Genomic DNA, 19026 nt, shown 5'->3' with positions numbered 1-19026 from the left:
AATTTCACTACACAACATACCGCATAATTCCACTACACACAACTTATATCCACTCCACTCCAAAAAACATTAGTAAAAAACTTTAACATTTACAATGCCAATAGCCGTAACTTTTGCAAATGCAAGACCTATTACATTCCAAATGCTTCTTTAACTAGTAGTCAGGTTTGCATCATCCCCCAACGAGCAGTGTGCCAGGAGGCGAGTTGGCAGAGTGGTGGAGAAGGGGGGCATGGCCTCCAAAGACTTCTTAGCAATCCCACTGTATGGGACTTACTGGAGGTAACAGGAGGGGTAATTGGCCCCCAAGAACATTCTTGGGGGCCAATTACCCCTTCTATTACCTCCAGTAAGTTCCACACAGCAGGACTGCTAAGTTCTCAAAGCAGGCCGTGCCCCTTTGCCCACCACTCTGCAAACGCACCTCCTGGTGTGCTCTTGGTTGGAGGATGAAGTCCTCTGATCTCCGGAGGGTCCCTGTGGGCAAACTAGCCCTCCTGTTATCTCTAGTAAGCCCCACACAGCTGGATTGCTGAGAGGTGGTCCAAGGCCACACACCCTTTTTACACCACTCTGCAAACGCAGCTCCTGGCGCACTGCTGCTTGGGGGATGAAGACAGTTTAGTCCTGAATTCCTCAGGACACAAAGGAACCTCCTAGCCCCACTAGCAGAGCACCAACAGGCGCATTTGCAGAATGGTATACAAAGGGGTGTGACCTCAGACCACCTCTCAGCAATCCCACTGTATGGGGCTTACTGGAGGTACCTGGTGGGCTAGTTGGCCCCTAAGGACCCTTAGTATTCACAGGGGCTTACTCCCCCAATCCAGAACGTGCCAGGAGGCGCATTTGCACAGTGGTGCAGGGACGGGGGCGGGGCCTCGGGTGAGATGCCAGCTTTTTTTTACTTTGGTTTTCGGAAGGGTGGCTGTGTGCCAGTTCCCTTAATTATTTTTGAGCCCTGGGGACCCCATTCCCCCAGTGCTTAGCATTTTTTTGTTTTAAAAAAAAAACGGGAAGGGGGCTGCGCGGACCCCACCCATGGCCGATTTCGGCCCCGGGTACCCCATCCTCTGGGGCATGGCCACATATGTAATTATTTTTTCAAAACTTATTTTTAAGGAGGGAGGCCCCCCCTCCTGAGGCCATTATTGGCACCGGGGCATTGCCTCGGTTTTTTAATAGTTTTTTTTCATGGAATGGGGGCATCGTGGCCCCCCTTCCATGGGCTACTTCTGACCCTAGGGACCCCATCCCCCGGGGGTCTGGCCTCTTATTTTTTTTTTCATGGAAGGTGGGCCATGTGGCCCCCCTTCCCTGGGCCACTTCTATCCCCAGGGACCACATCCCCGGGGCCTGGACTCTTTTTCTGTTTTTTAATATGGGGAGGGGGGCCACATGGCCCCCCCTTTCCTGGGCCACTTCTGGCCCCGGGGACCCCATTCCCCAGGGCCTGGCCTTATTTTTATTTTTTTTTTTTAATGAAAATGGGAAGGGGGGGCAGAGTGGCCACTCTTCACTGGGCCACTTTTGGCCCCGGGGACCGCATCCCCCGGGCCTGGCCTCTTTGTTGGGGATCGCGGGGGGGAGCCCCAATGCCTCCGCAGTCCCAGCCGGCATTGCTTTTGGACAAGGTGAGCTGCTGACATGCAACTCCCCTTGTCCAAAAGCAATCTGCTTTTCTTTGTAGAAGGTTTCCTGCTCTCACTTCCACAAAGCAAAGCAGATGTTTGCTATGGCAGGGCGGGAGCACGGCTACCGTCCTGCGATTGCAAACTGCAATGTCCCGGGGTGGACACCCTGGGACATTGCTGGAGTCGGCTCTGGGGGGTGGAGGTCCCCAGGGCCCAGGAGCACTCCAGGAGGGGGGCTGCATGGCCCCCTCCCAACATGTAAAAAGCCCTGGGGAGGTGGTGGTCCCCAGGGCCGAGGGTCCGCAACGGACCCCCGAACTTAATGTATGTATGCCCCGGGGAGGAGGTGGTCCCGGGGCAGTGTGGGGGGCTCAAGCCCCCCACATATTTCTTTCAAATCAGAGCCCCGGGAAGTGGCGGCTGTCAGGGCTGCGGGGTGCTGCGTGACCCCGTGTGTAATCATTAAAGCCCCGTGGAGGTGGCGGTCCAAGGGGCTGCGAGGGGGCTGCGTGCTTCTCACCATGTAATCAGCATGGCCCCGGAGTGGTGTCGGTCCCAGGCCCCCGCACTATATTTTTTGATTGCCCCTGGGACCTGGCTCACCGCTACTGATCATCTTCCTCTTTTGAAAGTGATAGGGCTTGAAAGATTCTACAAGTCCACCAAACGAAAGTTGGAACATATGCTTTTTGTTTGTATTGCCCTAAATAAATAAAAGTTAACTTTCAACTACCCATTGTTAATCCAAATGAGAAATGTTTCCTCATTACATAAGTCTCTTATGTGTAAAGAAGCTTTTTTAGACTTTTGTGATATTTTTTAGCACTTTGTTGATGTTTATGAAATAGTTTTTGATGTTCAGAAGTTTTTTAAAACAATTTAAACTTACATATTAAATAAAATAAACCAAAAACTTTGATTTTACACATCTGCTGTAATTGAGGCTAAGATGAAAGAAGTTGTACCCTGCAGGAGGCAGGAGCAACAGTTGCGGCATTCTATTTTTTTTTTTTTTTTGCAAAAACAATTTTTATTGCATTACTCAATCACAGTTGTCATCCACAATCAGGACAGTGGCCGCCACCTGCTTATATAACCCATGTCCAAGTACAATCCGAGCCACTTCCAACTACCAATGCACTGTCCCCCAACCCTCCCCTGAACAAACGCGCCCTCCCTCCACCCCCATGTCAGTGTGCCGTGGCGACAGATACCAGGATAAGCCTCTCTCGTAAGGAGCTGTGTTAGGAGCCGCGGGCTACTCCCCACCCCCATAATCAGGCTCAAGCAGAAAGGAAAAGGAAAGCCCCCCCGCCCCATGAGCGAGCCAGCTAGTGTCACTCCACCCCTAGATTCCCGCCGGGTGCTCCAGGGCTGCAGGGCCCCCCTCCCCCTCCATTCCCCACCCCTGGAGGTCAACCACCAGCGCCTCCCATGCCCGAGCCATGTCCAGCGCCCTATCATCGTTGCCCCGAAGCGCAAGTTGCAGCCGGAGCGTGCCCTCGCTACCCGCCCACTTGGTAAAGGTCGCCCTCCACCTCGCGAAGCTGGGACCCGTCCTCGACTTCCAGTGTAGGGTGATTTCTCTTTTGGCCACCACCAGCCCCAGGTCGCAAAACTTGCTCGTGATTTTCGTGCGCGGCGTGTGGGGAAACCATAGCAGCAGACAAACTCCCATTTCCACCCGCAATTCCCGCCCTGTCACTTGGGCCAAGCAGTCGACGACCTCCTCCCAATAGCAGCTTAATGTGTCACAGGACCAGAACATGTGCTTAAAGTCAGCCCCCTCCTCCCCACAACGAGGACATTGCGGTGTGGGGCCCCCAAAATACTGAAATAATTTAGCTGGCGTCAGGTACGCCCTATGCAGGGTGAAGTACTGCACCAGTTGAAACCGGGCATTACGCGTGCTCTTCCAGGCCCTTCTCTGCAGCGTGGGCCACGTCAGCTCCGGGATGGGTTTCCCGATATCTATTTCCCATTTATCCTTCAACGCAGTCAGAGGAGCTAGATGTTCCGTAGCCATTCTCTGATAGAGGCCTTGATTGTGCCCGCCGCCATGACCACATATTGACAGCCGGCCGCAGTCCGCGGTTCCGAGAGCCCTGCGTTCCAGTGCTTTTGTAAAGCTGCCACCAAGGTCGCGTGGAGGAGATAGTCGCCCCGCGGGATCCCAAACGAGTCCTGCCGCCCCTGGAATGGCTGAAGCTCTCCATTCAGATACAGGTCCCCCACCATCTGTATCCCGAGGTCCTCCCAGCGGGCCAGCCCAGACCAGTCCCCGCCGTGGGGGAGGGCCGTGCACATACCCAAAGGGATCTCCGGGGCGTAGGGGTGAGCAGTGCCGGCCCTCCGCAGGCTTCGGTTCCAACACAGCCGGAGCGTTCGCTCTTCGAGCGTTAATTGTGACAGCTCGAGTCGCTGTTGGAAAACGATAAAAGAAAGCACGTGTCGCGGGATCATTCTGCCCTGCGGGCCTTCAGGGCCTCTAAATTCCCGAGCCACTGCCTGCGTGAGCCATTGTAGCTGGGCAGCCAAATAATACCACTCAAAGTCGGGTACCGCGAGCCCTCCCTCGGCTCTGGGCCGTCGCAGCGTGGTCAGCGCCACCCGCCGCCTGCCAGCCCCCCATATAAAGCCCGTGATCATGGCTGTGAGTTTGCGGAAGAGCGACACCGGCACCCAGATAGGGAGCGTGCGGAAAAAATACAACAGGCGTGGGAGCGCCACCATCTTCAGTAGCGCCACCCGCCCAGCTACCGAGAGTGGGAGAGTGTTCCAGAATCCGATACTGCCCGCCAGGCCCGCGATCGCCCTCCCCACATTCCCCTCCAACAGGTCGTGCTGGGTGCGGTAGATGCGCACCCCCAAGACAGTTGCGGCATTCTAGGACAGAAGGGATTCAAGTAGGGTGAAAAAGAAAGCAAGAGAGAGTTTGAGGAAGTGTGCAGAGAGGGTGAGAGAAGAAGAGATACAGAACGAGACACGGAGATACAGCATACTGTGAATTCATTTTCATCTTGCCACTTTTGATGCGCCATTTGTCTGATTTTCCTCCAGTTTTTGAAAGGGGATTTGCTATTTGGGTTTCAAAAACACCTACACTACATACTCTTCTATCGGTATTTGGCAGTGAACATGCAAAAGGCATTAGCTAGGGGGGCTGGTTGATGGTTGTAATACCAGCTGTGCCTAATGAGTGGTAGCAATAATAGTAATATTATGACTTATTGTAAATGTCTGTGCAGATCAGCAAGGTTGAAAAGTGCTATGTGAGAAAGATGCTAATATTTTTTCTCTCACTTAAAGATCATAAAATGAAGGTAGAATGCACTTACGTGTATCAGGTTGATTTTTTATGAAATCCTGTAGGTCAGTGGTGATTTTAACGATTTGCCTTTCAAATATTTGTGCCGAATTCTTCAGCCCATGAAGGTCGGTAGAATGGGATCTGATGGTTGCATTGATGTGATGAACACAGGTCCACAAACTGGTAACATGTTTGTTCAGGCCTTCTTTAATCCTTTGCAAACTGCCAGAGATTGTGTCAAGCTTGCCACAAACCTTCTCTACGTGGGAAACTCTGGTGTCAACCCCAGAGATCTCTTTCTGAATACTTTCAGTAGTTTCCTCACATTTGCCAAGATCTTGACTAACTCCACTGTGCATCAACTCTAGTCTTTCTCTCAGTTGGTTACAGCATTGATCATTGGTAGCCGAGAGTAAGGAGTGGTTTGAAACAGTTTTCTGCATGTCTTCCACTTTCTGGAAGATTCCCAGTTGTACACTTTTACAAGTAGAGTTGACATCCAGGAGTTGCTCCTTGCAGCTGACAAGATCATTCTGCAGCAATCTGACATCTTCATAAATGTTGTTCAGGTTCAATCGCATAAGGCCTAAGTCTCCCTGCACAGTTTGAATTCCAAATGTATTTTCCTCTATAGATTTGAACTTCTTGTACATCGTATCATTTAGTGTTTTCAAAATTTCAAAATGATCTTCTGCTTTTAGGAGCAAAAGGGTTTGTTTGTAACTGAGGCTTTCAATATCTCTTTGGTAGTCATCATTGTTGTGGGTCAAAGGTTGACATTTGACCTGGCAAAGTCTTTCAATGGTGTCCATTTTGTCTTTGAGATCGCTCATTTCTATCGTCAGCTGCTGATTTGAGGATCCCGCTTCACTGGGTGGCAATGGTCCTTGGCGAACAAACGTTCCCTCAAGAGACGTGTTATTTGCCAACTCTAGTATAGTTGTTCCAAACGTATCTTCAATCGACTGTAGTCTTCCATCAATTAGAGATTTCAGTGTCTCGACCTCGCTAGTGATATGTTCTCTGAGGCTTCCCTCGATGTAGTAGCAATGCTCTTCAGCATTTTTGTCAGTCACATTGATTTTAGCATCAAGCTCATCCAGTCTTTCAGTAAAGATGTCTTCAAACTTCTGAGTGCTTATGTGCCTCAGTTCATTGTCAACGCGGACATTTAAGACTCTGTGAGCCTCTGAGACTCTTTCAATTTTTTGATCCAAAGTCTTCATCCACTGATTAAATTCAACATCGCTATCAGCAACATGTGTCTGATTTGACGATGTTTTAATCTGAGTTCGAAGCTCGTTAACTTCTTTCATTATGCCCTTTTCCTTTTCTTGAACGAGTTCCACCAATCCTAAACAGCTGGCTTCATAGTCTTCACATTGCTGTTGGACATTTGTTATTTTATACTCACAAGAGTTTTTCAGATCTGCCATCTTTCTCTCAATGCCGTCAAGCATTTCATCTCTGAGGGCCTCAAATTTGGTGTCAATGTATGCTTGAGTTGACACACTAGATGATGCTGTTTTCTGAACTTGGGCTGCTTCCTGAAGCTCTTTTAGCTGCCTCTCATAGCCCATTACTTTCTCATACAGCTCCTCTAGTTTTTCATCCTTAATCTTCAAATCCTCTTTGACCCCAGATAGTTCGGAAATGAGGTCTTCAGAGCCTCCTTCCCTTTCCTTACCGCTCGGAGTAGGGAAAAGTATAGTTTCTGTTTCACCACCTAGGGCACCTTCGGTCCTCGGCAGATTGTTCAACCATGGCACTAATATTTTACTGACATCCTCCTGGACAGTGAGCTTGAGGTTTTCATTCACTCCAGCTAGTGACGTTTGTAGATTTAGTACTGTTTGAGTGAGTCGAAACAACTCGTCCTCCAGAAACTTCACCTTTTTTTCTTGAGGCTCATTGGATTCCCGTGGTCCTTTCTTTTCCTCTTCTGCAAAACAAGTGATAAAGACATGAATCATAATTGCGGTCTTTCAAAAATATGTAAAACATATAAAAACAACAACAAAATATTGACGGAAGTGTGTACTATTTTATAATTCTGTAACTATCTTACACTGTCATGAAACCAAATAAAACTAATATTATTATGCTAATTAGCACCGTTGCTTTACACAGGAAACAAACAGAACTTAGGGCCCCATGCATCAAACCAAAAACCGGTCGCAAACGGGCAGATTTGCAGAATCTGTCCCTTTGTGACCGGTATTTTTGCATTTGCAATGCAATGAATTAAGCAAAAAATGATTGCAATTTCGCTATTAGGAATCGCAAATTACCATCAAACTGAAGTTGATGGTAATTTGTGACTGCTTTGAAAAATGCACTATAGTGCATTTTTTAAAGTCACATTTTACACACACACATGCCCTTGGAGCATGTGTGTGCGCAACATATGGAAAAAGGGGAATTTCAGGGATGCAACAGGGTATGCTTTTGGAACCCTTGCACCCTTGAAATTGCATGCGCAATTTGCGAGTACCTATGGAGTACTCTCAAATTGCGCATGCAATTCCCATTCATTCCTATGGGCCTCTAGGCCCATAGGAATGAATGGGAATCAAATCCTTAATTGCGACTCGCAATTTGCGAGTCGCAATTGAGGAATTTTAAGGAATCGCATTTTTTTTGCGATTCCAACATGCATTGCATTTAGCGATTTCTAAATAGCGAATCGGTAAAATTCGCTATTTAGAAATCGCAAAATGCAGGCTTGATGCATGTGCCCCAAAGTTTCATGTTTTCATAAAATCAATTGTTTTCCATCCAAGTGCAGGTAATATTTGCAGAGGGATTTAGGCCCTGAATTACAAAGCATTTGCGTTGTCTAAGGTGACACAAGGCAAAGCAGAGCAAAGCAAAGGCTTAAGTATGATTTACAAAGCCATGCATGGGGCAATTTGGCTGCCCTTCCTTGACTTTGTAAAGAAATGTAAAGTGACGCACCAGCATGCGCTACGTTACGTTACATTTCATAGTGACAGGCGTTCATGGGTGGAGAATGGGCATTGCTGTGCATCCAACCGTAGAATTTGACGTAATTCCAGTTTTACTGAAAACAGTAAACCTGTGATTGTGCCAAAATGAGAAACCACCATGACAGTGGCGCAAAAAGGATAAATACATTTATTTCTCTTCATTATTTCCCATTTCTATGCATAATGCAGAATGCATCATGCATAGCAAGAGTAAATTGCCTCTTAGGATTGTTTTTGTGCAGGAAGGTATTCCTTCTGGAACAGTGATTAATTTGTAAAAAGAAAAAAAGAAAAAAAAGATGTGCCGGGCTATCATCTGTAGGCAGCTTGCACCAGCCCATTTCTCCTGTAAGCTTCGCCTAAAACAGAACCAACTACTAACCATGAAAGTGGAGAGAGGATGGGGCGTAATGGCCAGAGCGGTCGACTTCAGAGCTGGGGTAAACCAGGTTCGAGTTTCAGCGTCGGCTCAACATACTGTGATTTTGGGCAAATCATTTAATCTCCCTGTGCCTACCATAAATTAATGTGTCCTTGACTGGTGGTCATAAAAAGCGCTGGTGTTGATGATTAAGTGCTGGTGCTGAGCACCGGAAACCATCGGCTCAAATTAAGCACTGTTCTGGCACAAAAACGATCCTGCCCATAACGCATGAACCCTTCTATTATGCTGCAGGGGTGCCTGCGTTGGTACCAGACAACCTCAAATGCGCCAGAGGAGGATGAGAGCTGAACAGTGCCACATCTTAGTAGCTATGGCGCTGTTCACCTCTCTCTCGTTCACACAACGAATCTTAGCAACTTTGCTTGCTGCCCTGCGATGCATTAACTTTTAGTAAATATACCCCAATTCAAAGTTCCTTATTGACATCATATGTGTAGTCACATTTTTCTGGTTTTATGTTTTCATGGAAAGATAATAATGGTGAATAGTGATTTTTATTTGAGAACCAATACACAAATGCTGAATTAATATGATTGCAGTTGAACAAAGTTTAATACAACTTACAAAAATGTGTTTATTAACATGATTTAGTTATGCCACATTTTTACATGAAACTGCATCTTGGATTAAAATAGATGCAGTTTGATGCTGTTTTCACTCCTGCACTCACCCCCCCCCCCCCCCCCGCCCCCAAATCTGGTTCGCCTGCACATCTTTACTCCCCACAGTTTTGCAGAACAACGATAAGTTGATAATTTTCTTCTTGTGCTCTGAATGAACTTTCTAGTGTTCCTAACTGTAACATTTTTCCAAAAGTCCTTCCGCTGAGGCTAGTCTTATTCATCAGCACAAAAGGTTCCTTGTCTAAAGCATGGGTACTCACAAACATTTTCCCAGGGGCCGCAAATTTGGTCTGTGATATGACCGAGGCCCGCATTGATAAAAGCAAGCATCTAGTGTCTGAATTGTACAATGTTTAACCAAAAACTTCTCCGCTTAACCAAACTGTGTGATCCTAGGTAATTATTTTTCCCTCCTTTTTCTTCATTTTCACATATGTGGACCTCAAACATACATGACTTCAGGATGTGTGCAGTACAAAACCTTTCCCTGTGTTTGATTTAATAATCTATATGTTGTTCATGTATAACAGAAACCCCGGCCCCCAAAAAGTACACAACAACTGACTTGCCTCTTCATACACTATTGGCATTGTTATCAGGGAAGAATGAACGTTTCCCAATTCATGCTTGAAAACTATCACACAAAAAAAAAACATTCTCAAAGCACTGAAAATGAAACTTACTAAGGTGAAACGGTTATGCATGTTAATGAGTTATTAACAGACTTCTTCATACTTTTACTGCAAGATGCCTTTATAAATGAAGGTGTTCCCAAAGTTAAGTGGTATGCACACCCTGGTTACTTGCTTTCTTTAAATTCAATTAACCTTTACATAAATGCTTGTCGGTTTATTTAACATATTTTTATGCTAGTACCGAGATATAAAAACATTAGCCCAGGACTGCTCTAGACCAGGCAGCCACACGTAAAGGTCAGGAGGGCCACATGCGGCCCCCAGGCCATACTTTAAGTATCATTGGTCTAAAGGTTTTGTTTAAACACCTCTGGATAGCACTAACATGGAGGATGTTTTATGCTTTCTTAAAAGTAGGATAGTGCTAATGAATTTAGGTTGTGACGTAGACTATTCTGATTTATGAGAGAATTGTTACTTCCAATCATGTCACAGTGAGTTTGATGTTTCACTAATGTAATATGCAAGAAATATGTATAAGAACCTCTTGCTTTTTGGGGTGAGCCATAGATGTTTGAGCTTTTCTTGGAGCTACTAGGGATGCCGCCCATTTCTTTCCTGATTTCTATGCTTACTTGGGACTGGGAATTATTTCTACTTTTGACTACTATGTATAAGCAGGGGAGGGGGGGAGGGGGCCGGCCGAGCACTTTGCCAGGGCCGGTTGTGGTTCCCAGTCCGGCCCTGTGTACAAGTCTGTATTTGAGCTTTCATGGCAATTATTATGTACAGCCTGATTCTGGAAATTTTGTAATAAAACCCTTTGACTTTCCTCTGATCTTGAACTCAATTATTGAGCGGTCCAACTGATTTATTTTGCTACTCTACTAAAGTTATTTAGGGGGAGGCTGCCTTTTTACACAAGATCAACATGGAGCAGAACTGCCTGTGATACATTTTGTGGTGATTCGAATTTTGGGGTGTCCAAAATATTAGGGTATGAGGTTCTGCTGCCACAAATTGATAGTAGATGGTGGTTGAGTTTTAAACAAGCACCCCCTCTTTAATGAGGTCACCAAAAGGCTTTCCTAGTCCCTAGTGCCCAGTCAGAGAGAACAGTGGACTTTTTCTGGAACGCCGCCAGATACTAAGGTACTGGAGTTGCTCAAGAGGTGATTTGCAGTGCATTCCTGAATGATCTAGTCTAGAGTGCAAGTATGAATAGGGTGCATTGATTTGTGGGTGTTGTATGTTTATTCAGAGAGTGCAGAAGTATGAGTTTGAGATATGCATTTCTATTCTTTGTGAGATGTATGGATATGCAATGTTGATTGTGGGTTCGATTGGTGGATTGATCACTGTTTTATTGATGCATTATTTGAATTTGTGAACCTATTTGTTTATTGGTTGATTGGGTTAGCGGAGTAGTCAAAATCCAAGATCTCGATATATTGTATTACTTTCTGCATAAGGTAGTGTGTAGCGCTAGGCACCGCATACCACACTGACAGGGATTTCTGAACGAACAAATTTCTTTTTCAGGATTGTCTGCTTAGTGTACCCTACTCCTAACTGCACGGGAGTGAGTACATTAACCTGGGCAGACTGCGGAGTGACGGGGATCTGCCTAGTGTGAATTGAAACTTCAAACGGTACAGTCAGAAGTGCTGTTTTTGGTGTTCCGTTGATTTTAATTGGTTGAGAGATTTTGCTTTAATTTGACTTTCTGAATCATTTTTAGGTTGTACAGATAAGGGGTTTATTTAGTTTAAAATCAATATAAAAAGGTTCTGCAATTGTTTTACTCTTCACAAAGAAGTTGCACTGTGATTGACTAGTTGGCCAGGGAGCCCCACTGTGACTGGTGAGACGTGACCACAAAGACACATTGTCATTGGTCGGTTGCTGACAAAGCCAAGCTGTGATAGGCTGGCCTAATTAACAGAGCAGCACTGGGATTGGTTTTTTTTCCTAGTTTGTTATGATTTTGAGATAGTTTTGAGCACAAATAATGGGGAATATATTATAAAAGCATTACGTTTCTGTTGTACCTACTGTTGGGAGTCAGAAAATACCTGCATGGGGGATGCCTGCATATGAAATGATGCCAGACTGAGGTTTACACGTCTGCTTAGATTTCTAAATTGCAGAAATATACCGCATCTGACATAAATGAACAGTTTACGTTAGAGGGTACCTTTAACATTAGAAAGCTACATTTCCTACAGAAAACTAGGAATGACATGAAGCCGATACCCAGAACCACACAGTTTGAGGAACTAAATAAATGCGACAGAATGGTGACAGAAAAAGCAAGAAAGAACATGTCAAAGCAGGTGAAAGGTTAGTTTAGACAATGGTTGGAGACTAGGTGGGATTTACAAGAGAAATGCTGGAGGGAGGACATGATGGAAGGTCTAAGAGCCTATCCTACCATAGTTATAGAAACATGGCAAAACTAAAGCCAGCGAGATAGGGAGGCAGACCAACGATTCTGATGAGGAGGATCATTTCCTAAATTCTCTTGTGAATTTGTAACCTCCTCAGTAACCAGTTGGAGCAATGGGGATGTATGGTTGTAGTTCTGGTCCTGGTGTGGTTGCAGGAGGAGATAGTACTACTGTAGTAGGACAGTAATGGCAGCATTGCCTGGTACTAGTAGAGATACAACATGCTGTGTTACTGAGGTGCCAAATGACTTACCTGCAATGGACAGTGGTGGTTGAAGAGCTTCCTAGAGCAGTTAACATTGGCATTTGAAAAATTGAGGGCCATATTTACAATGAGCGTGACTCAGTGCATGCCGCAAGCCATTTGGCTGTGCCGCACTGAGTCACTTTCAAAGCACAGGGCTGCGACATATTTAAACAATATGTCGCATCCCTGTACTTTCCTCTGCACTGGCGCACAATCGGCTGCCATGCGCCGGGGCAAGCACCCTTCCATCATGGTGCAAGGATGCCTGTGTCATGGGGAGATTCTTTTTTGTGTTTTCCTCTTTCCATGCGTGCTGTTGTTCGCATTGAAAGAGGAAAAAAAGTAAACATTTCTCCTTGTTGCGCCTCGTTACACCACCCCTGGGGTGGCATAGCATTCTGACACATTTCCAGTTTATGATTTCTAGTAAATCTGGCTATGCATCAGAATACATAGGTGTTGCATGGGAACACCCATGTCACGCCCCATACGCGCAAAGTGTTGCGTGAGAAGGGGCGATATTTACAAACACACGTAAAGCCACGCAGGGTGACTTTACGTGTCCTTGTAAATATCTGGCAACAGGTTGCGCCACCGGTGCGTCACGTGATGTGATGTACTGGCGGCACAAGGGGCTTGTAAATAAGCCCCTGAAATTGGTGAAAGGTTGCAGAGAAATACTGATTTAAATAGGTTGTTAACAAACAATGTTGATGAAATCAGATATTTGATCAAAGAAGCAGTGAGATTTGCAATTGAAGCACACAATAAATTTGAGGAATTGGCTGATGAGTGCAAGGGGGACATCAGTAAGATGAAGAATTTAAAACGAATTTATAAAATTGAGTTGACACATGATGATAATAAAGAAATGGGTTTAATCACTATGAGAGCCTATATTAAGGATTTGATTGAAAAAACAAAGGACTACAGTGACTTGAAAAACTGTCAGTGTCATGTGGTCAGGATAGGACTGGTTAGAAATGATGCTATTTACATGCTCACATTTCTATAGATGCCACATACAAATTCCAGCTCAGCTGATTCCTGTGTGCCAACACAAGGGATTTCCTGCTCTACACCAAGATGGGCAGCCTGATGACACTTACCTACAGGTAATGGGGAGTTAGACAACCCTTGCAGGGATCTGGCAGATCACCCACCCTATGAAAGACTAGGTTAGTGATTGCAAGGTAGGAGTACACTATACACAGTACTTATATGCTCGCATATATTCACTGTCGTAGCACAATGGTGGAAATGTTCAACTTTTTCACAATTCTTGTACCGCTAATTACTCAAATCTGTTTCATTCTATTGCTTATCGCAGCGCACGTATTATACACAAGAATCACAATGCTTCAATAAACATTGAAACGCCTAGCTGAGTATTTCTTGTGAATTTATTTGGGTATGCATGAGAGTCCAAGCGAAAGGGTTCTAGATCTTTTACCACGATTTCCTTGGGGAATCTAGGTTATCATGTTCTGAAGTTGCACACATTTGGTGCCCCGTAAAGTTCGTGGTCCAGATGGTGCACTGTGGGCTAGCAGGGAGATAGGCCAAAATATCCTGAGGGTGTGCATGGACTCAGTCTGGCACATTCCTGACATTTATGGTGCCTGATAAACGCAGTTTTACCTGTGAGATGCAAGCCATACGACATCAGGAAAGGTGGAAGAAAGGGCTGCATATAAAAAGAAAGTGAAGGGAAGTGAAGGTAAAGCAAGGTAAGTACAGCAGGTGATTCAGTAGCTGGGACAGGAAGGATTTTAGAATTTCCATTAAGTGAAGTGCATGGAGGGAATCTGATGCACGTGCCATGGGCAAAGGCTCATCTTTATGCGTTTACTAAGAACTTTCTGAAATTGCAAGAGGAACCTGAAAGGTGATACAAGAAAGTGCCTAGGTTGACAAATATGTCACAAGTGTTCTGGACTGATCTGAACTCTTTATTTGTGATTTTGTTACATAGTGATTTCTGGACCAGTGTAAAGCAGTAGTTGCATGGCTGACTGAGGTATCAGTGACAGTTGATCCTAATAATGCTCCTTCCGAGAAAGAAGCCAATAAGTACAGACAGGTAATTGAGCATTTGAAGAAGAGAATGCCTGAAAAGGATATAAATTGGTTGAAAATGAAGAGAACTTAACCGGAGCCCAAAGAATCAGTGCATGCATTTTACGATCAACTTAGGCACATTTTTAAGAAACACATATTTACAAGCTCCTATCGCCACCACGTCACTTTTATTGACATTGTGGTAGCGATAGGGGATTCGCCTTATTCACAAGGCAGTGTCAAGCCACTTAACGTGGCTTATAAACCCCTTGTGAATATGTCCCCCTTTCACGCTATACTTAGCGTGAAAGGGGTGGGCATTAGTGGTTGTTGTAGTGGCCGTTCCACCGCAACACCCATTGATTTTGACACGGCCCCATATTTACAAGGGCAGCGTAAATATGGGGCAGAGCCAAAATTAATACCAGGGAAAGCCTGGTCTTAAACAGGCGCAATGAGGAGAAATGTTTAATTTCTCCTCGTTTTTGCTGTTTCTATGTGTGCTGGGCTGTGCAGCACGCATAGAAACAGCAAAAGGCCATTGATTGTTTATGTGCAGGAAGGTGACCCTTCTTGCACATAAACAATCACAAAAAATGTTTTGCAACTTCTATGTGTGCTGCATTAAGCAGCACACATAGAAGTTTCAAAATGGCAATTTCAGATTGTTTATGTACAGGAAGGGACATCTTCCTGCACATAAATAATCTTCCCCTACAACACAGGCACCCTTGCACTACAGTGCAAGGGTGTCTGCGTTGGCGAGGGAAACGCAGCGCTGCACTGTATCGTTATAAATACGGTGCAGCCCTGCATTTTGGAAGTGTCAGAGCGTGGAGTTAAGCTAAAGTGGCTAACGCTGCACTCCACCAATTCCGCGTAAATATGCCCCACAGTGTAGTCCTTGATCCACAAAAAGATGGTATCAGCAGTTTCGTTTCTGTTTTGTGATGAATTTGAGGCCAGAGCTGAGTAACTATATACAGCAGAGCGCATTGTGTTGGCAGACAAAAAGCACAGATGAAATCATGAAGCTGGCAAAATAAAGTAGTGATTACTTTGAGGCAAACAGAAAAGGATTGAGGATAAGTTGATGATTGTTAAGACAAAACAGTTTGAGAGAGGGTCCCAAAACCAGATGGGTTCAAATATGAATTATGCTCAGTCTGGAATGAATGGGATGAATCAAATGCAAGTTGGGCAAATGGCAAATGGAGCGATGTAAATACAACCTGCTGGAAGAGGTATGATAAACAAAAATTGAATGAATGGAAATGTTGAAAGAATTAAAAGAAACACTGCTTTTCCCTTCTGTGGGAGGATCAGGCTCTGCAAAAGGGAGTGTCGCCAGAATCCAAACAGTATTCAGGGAGAGGTTGTTTCCCAAATGCAGAAGAATATGGTGGTCAGACGGTCTCAAATTCTGAGCAGAGTGTGCAGAAACAGAAATAATTTGAGATGTCAATGCCTTCAACATCAATGTTGCAGCAAAATGTCCGAAATAAAATGCAATACAGTGTAGAGGAACTGCATAAGTCATTGATTCTGAATGATGATTCAGCAGGGAGCAATTCACAATGACAGTGCCTGAGGGGGAGGAGGATCGTCTACTTGGAGCAGTCCTGGAGGCAGACCAAAGTGGCCCATATACTGAAGGATACGTCAATGGCCATCCCTTTCTTTTTTGGTTGACAAGAGGGCTACCCATTCTACAGTTTGTTCTGCAGACGTTCCAAACCTACCCATCTGAGGAAGAGACGTGCATGTTGTATGAATTAGTAATAAACACATTGTTAATGAGGTTACAGCTCAGCTTATATTTGTCAGATGGAGAACAAACACCAGTTCATTTTGTTGGATTCAAGTCCTGTAAATCAACTGGGAAGGCAATCAGAGGCGATGTGTCAGTGTTGACTGATGCAGGTAGCCTCATGTGTGGGGACCAATGTAATAGAGTGTGAAAAAGTGAAAAATTCACCTTGCACTCTACATTGTTTCTGGATGTCAAGCATACAAGTGGAAATAGTATACTTATGTGTACCATAATGCCTACGTATGTATGTATGGCATATCATGTGAAAGTACAATGTGAGTGCATACAAGTCTGTGATGGTGTGTGATGTGATATTTGCAGGGTTTGCTACCTTATGTTTGCACCTGTTGAGGGGATGTGACTATTGCAGATTACGCTGTTTCAAGTCACTTCAGCTGGTCAGATACCTATGCCACAGCCAATGCGTAATTCCTACGCCTGGGTTTTAGAGGCATAGGCATTTTTATGCATGTCATAAATGTCATAAATACCACTACTTCAGTTTTATTGGGATATTAGGTGGGAAAGCCTACCTTGTATATATTAAAAATAACCTGACGCAGCTGATTCCAACGGAGGGAAAAACCGTCGCAGGCTTACTATATATAAAAAAATGACAGCAGCAGTCAAAGCTCCTTCTGAATATGCCCTCGGTGCCGAAACTAAATTCACAAGACTCTAGAGTTCAGTTGTTACCAGCTTTAACAAAAGAACACCTGCCTCTGGATTTAAGACATACTGTCAAAGATGAGGTATGGGATTTTACTAGGAAAGAGATTGACTGGTTAGATTAGAGAGCAAAGCCAGTTAAAATCAAAGTGAAGCCAGATGCATTCTTCCCTAGAATTAAACAGGACAAGCTTACAAAAGAAGCAGAAGAGGAAATGAATCTAATGGCTGAAAGAATTACTGAGCAGGGAATCCTCCGGGACGTGCTTGGTAGTCCTTGGAACTCTCTTGTAATGGGAATTAAAAAATAGAGTGGTAAGTGGTGCATACTTCAGGATTTGTGCAAGATTGATAAAACTGTCATCCTCTGTTGTCCTGTTGTGCATAATCCGTCAGTAATTTTGTTTCAAATTCCTTCAGATGCAGAATCGTATACAGTCATTGACTTATGCCAAGCATTCTTCTCGATTCCTCTACATGAGGGGAGTCAATACTTATTTGCGTTCCAATTTTTGCTTAAAGTTCTCCTGTGGAGAGGAATCTCACAATGGGATATTGAAAGTCCTTCATTCTTTAGTCAAATCCTGAAGAAAGATCTAGAAAGTTTAAGGTTGTCCTGTGACTCAGTCTTTATGTGGTATATTGATGATCTCTTAGTAGCATCTTAGACAAAAGAGGACTGTAAACTTTATATAATTTCCTTGTTAAATTATTTAGCTGACAGGGGACATAGGTCTTTCCAACTAAATATCAGATCTGTAAAAAGAAAGTGATTTATCTTGGACTTCATATTGAAAAAGGGGTCAGGAAAGTCTTAAAAGAACATGTTTCAGCAATTCTGAAAAAGAGCCCACCAACCACCCAGAGGGAGGTTTGGATGTTCTGAGGAATTGCTATCTACTGTCATCAGTGGATTCCAAACCTTTGCTTGATTGCAAATCCTTTAGTGAGGCTAGAATGTTTTGAAGGATTTAAAGAGTTGGGACAGAGTCTCTGTCATGCACCTGAATGTGAAATGCCAGACTATAATCTAACATATTTCTTATTTTGTCATGAAAAAAGTGGATATACATTATCGTTCCTTACCTAAAAGCATGGTGGGTTGATTAGACCCATAGTATACCTATTAGCTGTATTGGATCCTGTAAGTCCTCTAGACTGTCTGAAATCGGTGCAACTGTTTATGCTGCCACTGAACAAAGTGAAAGAATAGAGATGGGTCATACTTTAATTGTATATGTCCCTTTCTCAGTAGAGAGTCTGTTGACAAGAACGAGAACACAGAACATGACAAATAGCAGGTTAACACATTATGAGAACGTCATCCTTGAACCCGAAAACATCTCGATTAAGAGGTGTGATACTTTGAACCCAGCAACACTACTTCCTATTTCAGACCGAAGTTGTGAAGACAGGGAAATTGATGAGAATTATGGAATTTATCAAACTTACTGAGTTATGTGCCAAACCAAAACAAGGCATTAGAGAAATTCCTTTGGAAATGGATGATCTGACACTATTTGTTGATGGTTCTTGTTTAAGAGACCAATTAGGAACACTGAGAGCTGCTTATGCAGTATGTTCCATTTCCGAGACTTTAGAGGTTTCTTTTCTGCCAAACATAACTTGCCACAAGTGGCAGAACTGGTTGCATTGACAAGCGTGTGTTGCTTGTCAGAAAAGTTTAGTGTGACAATTTATTCAGACAGTCAGTATGGTTTTGGAGTGGTCCATGACTTTGGTCAACTGTGGTCAAAAATATCTTTCCTGACATCTTCTGGAGCTCCAATTAAAAACAGTGCATACATATTGGATTTGTTGAAAGCAATACCACAGCCATTGGAGATTGCAGTGGTCATGTGTATTGCCCATAAGGCTGGAAAGGAATTAGGCACACTTGGCAGCAAGTATGCTGATCAAATGGCGTATGACTTTGCATTGCAAGGTGATACAGTTGTGCCAGAAAATGAGAATGATGAATCAAGAATAAAGATTATACAAAATGAAGAAAATGTGAATTGTTTCTTTATGAGTTCAGTACGATCTTATTTGAGTGAGTTGAGAGGTCTGCAAGAAGAAGCCTCACATGATGAGAAAAAGAATTGGGAAAAATTGGGTTACAATAAATTCATATGTCAATGCTGATGAA

At 44.2% G+C, this 19026-nt stretch overlaps 1 protein-coding gene across 1 annotated transcript in view; it reads right to left on the bottom strand.

Moving 5' to 3' along the window:
• Positions 1–19026, bottom strand: part of EMILIN2 (elastin microfibril interfacer 2) — a 236171-nt gene that overhangs the window by 81674 nt on the left and 135471 nt on the right. The window contains exon 4 of the mRNA XM_085605825.1: positions 4973–6886. Coding sequence (XP_085461951.1) covers positions 4973–6886 — 1914 coding nt within the window. The remainder of the gene's footprint in view (positions 1–4972; positions 6887–19026) is intronic.

This window comes from Triturus cristatus, chromosome 5_1 (assembly GCF_964204655.1).
Source record: "Triturus cristatus chromosome 5_1, aTriCri1.1, whole genome shotgun sequence".
Lineage (NCBI taxonomy): Eukaryota > Metazoa > Chordata > Amphibia > Caudata > Salamandridae > Triturus > Triturus cristatus.
The sequence above is the reverse complement of the archived record's forward strand: the minus strand, read 5'-3'. Positions and strand labels throughout refer to the sequence as shown.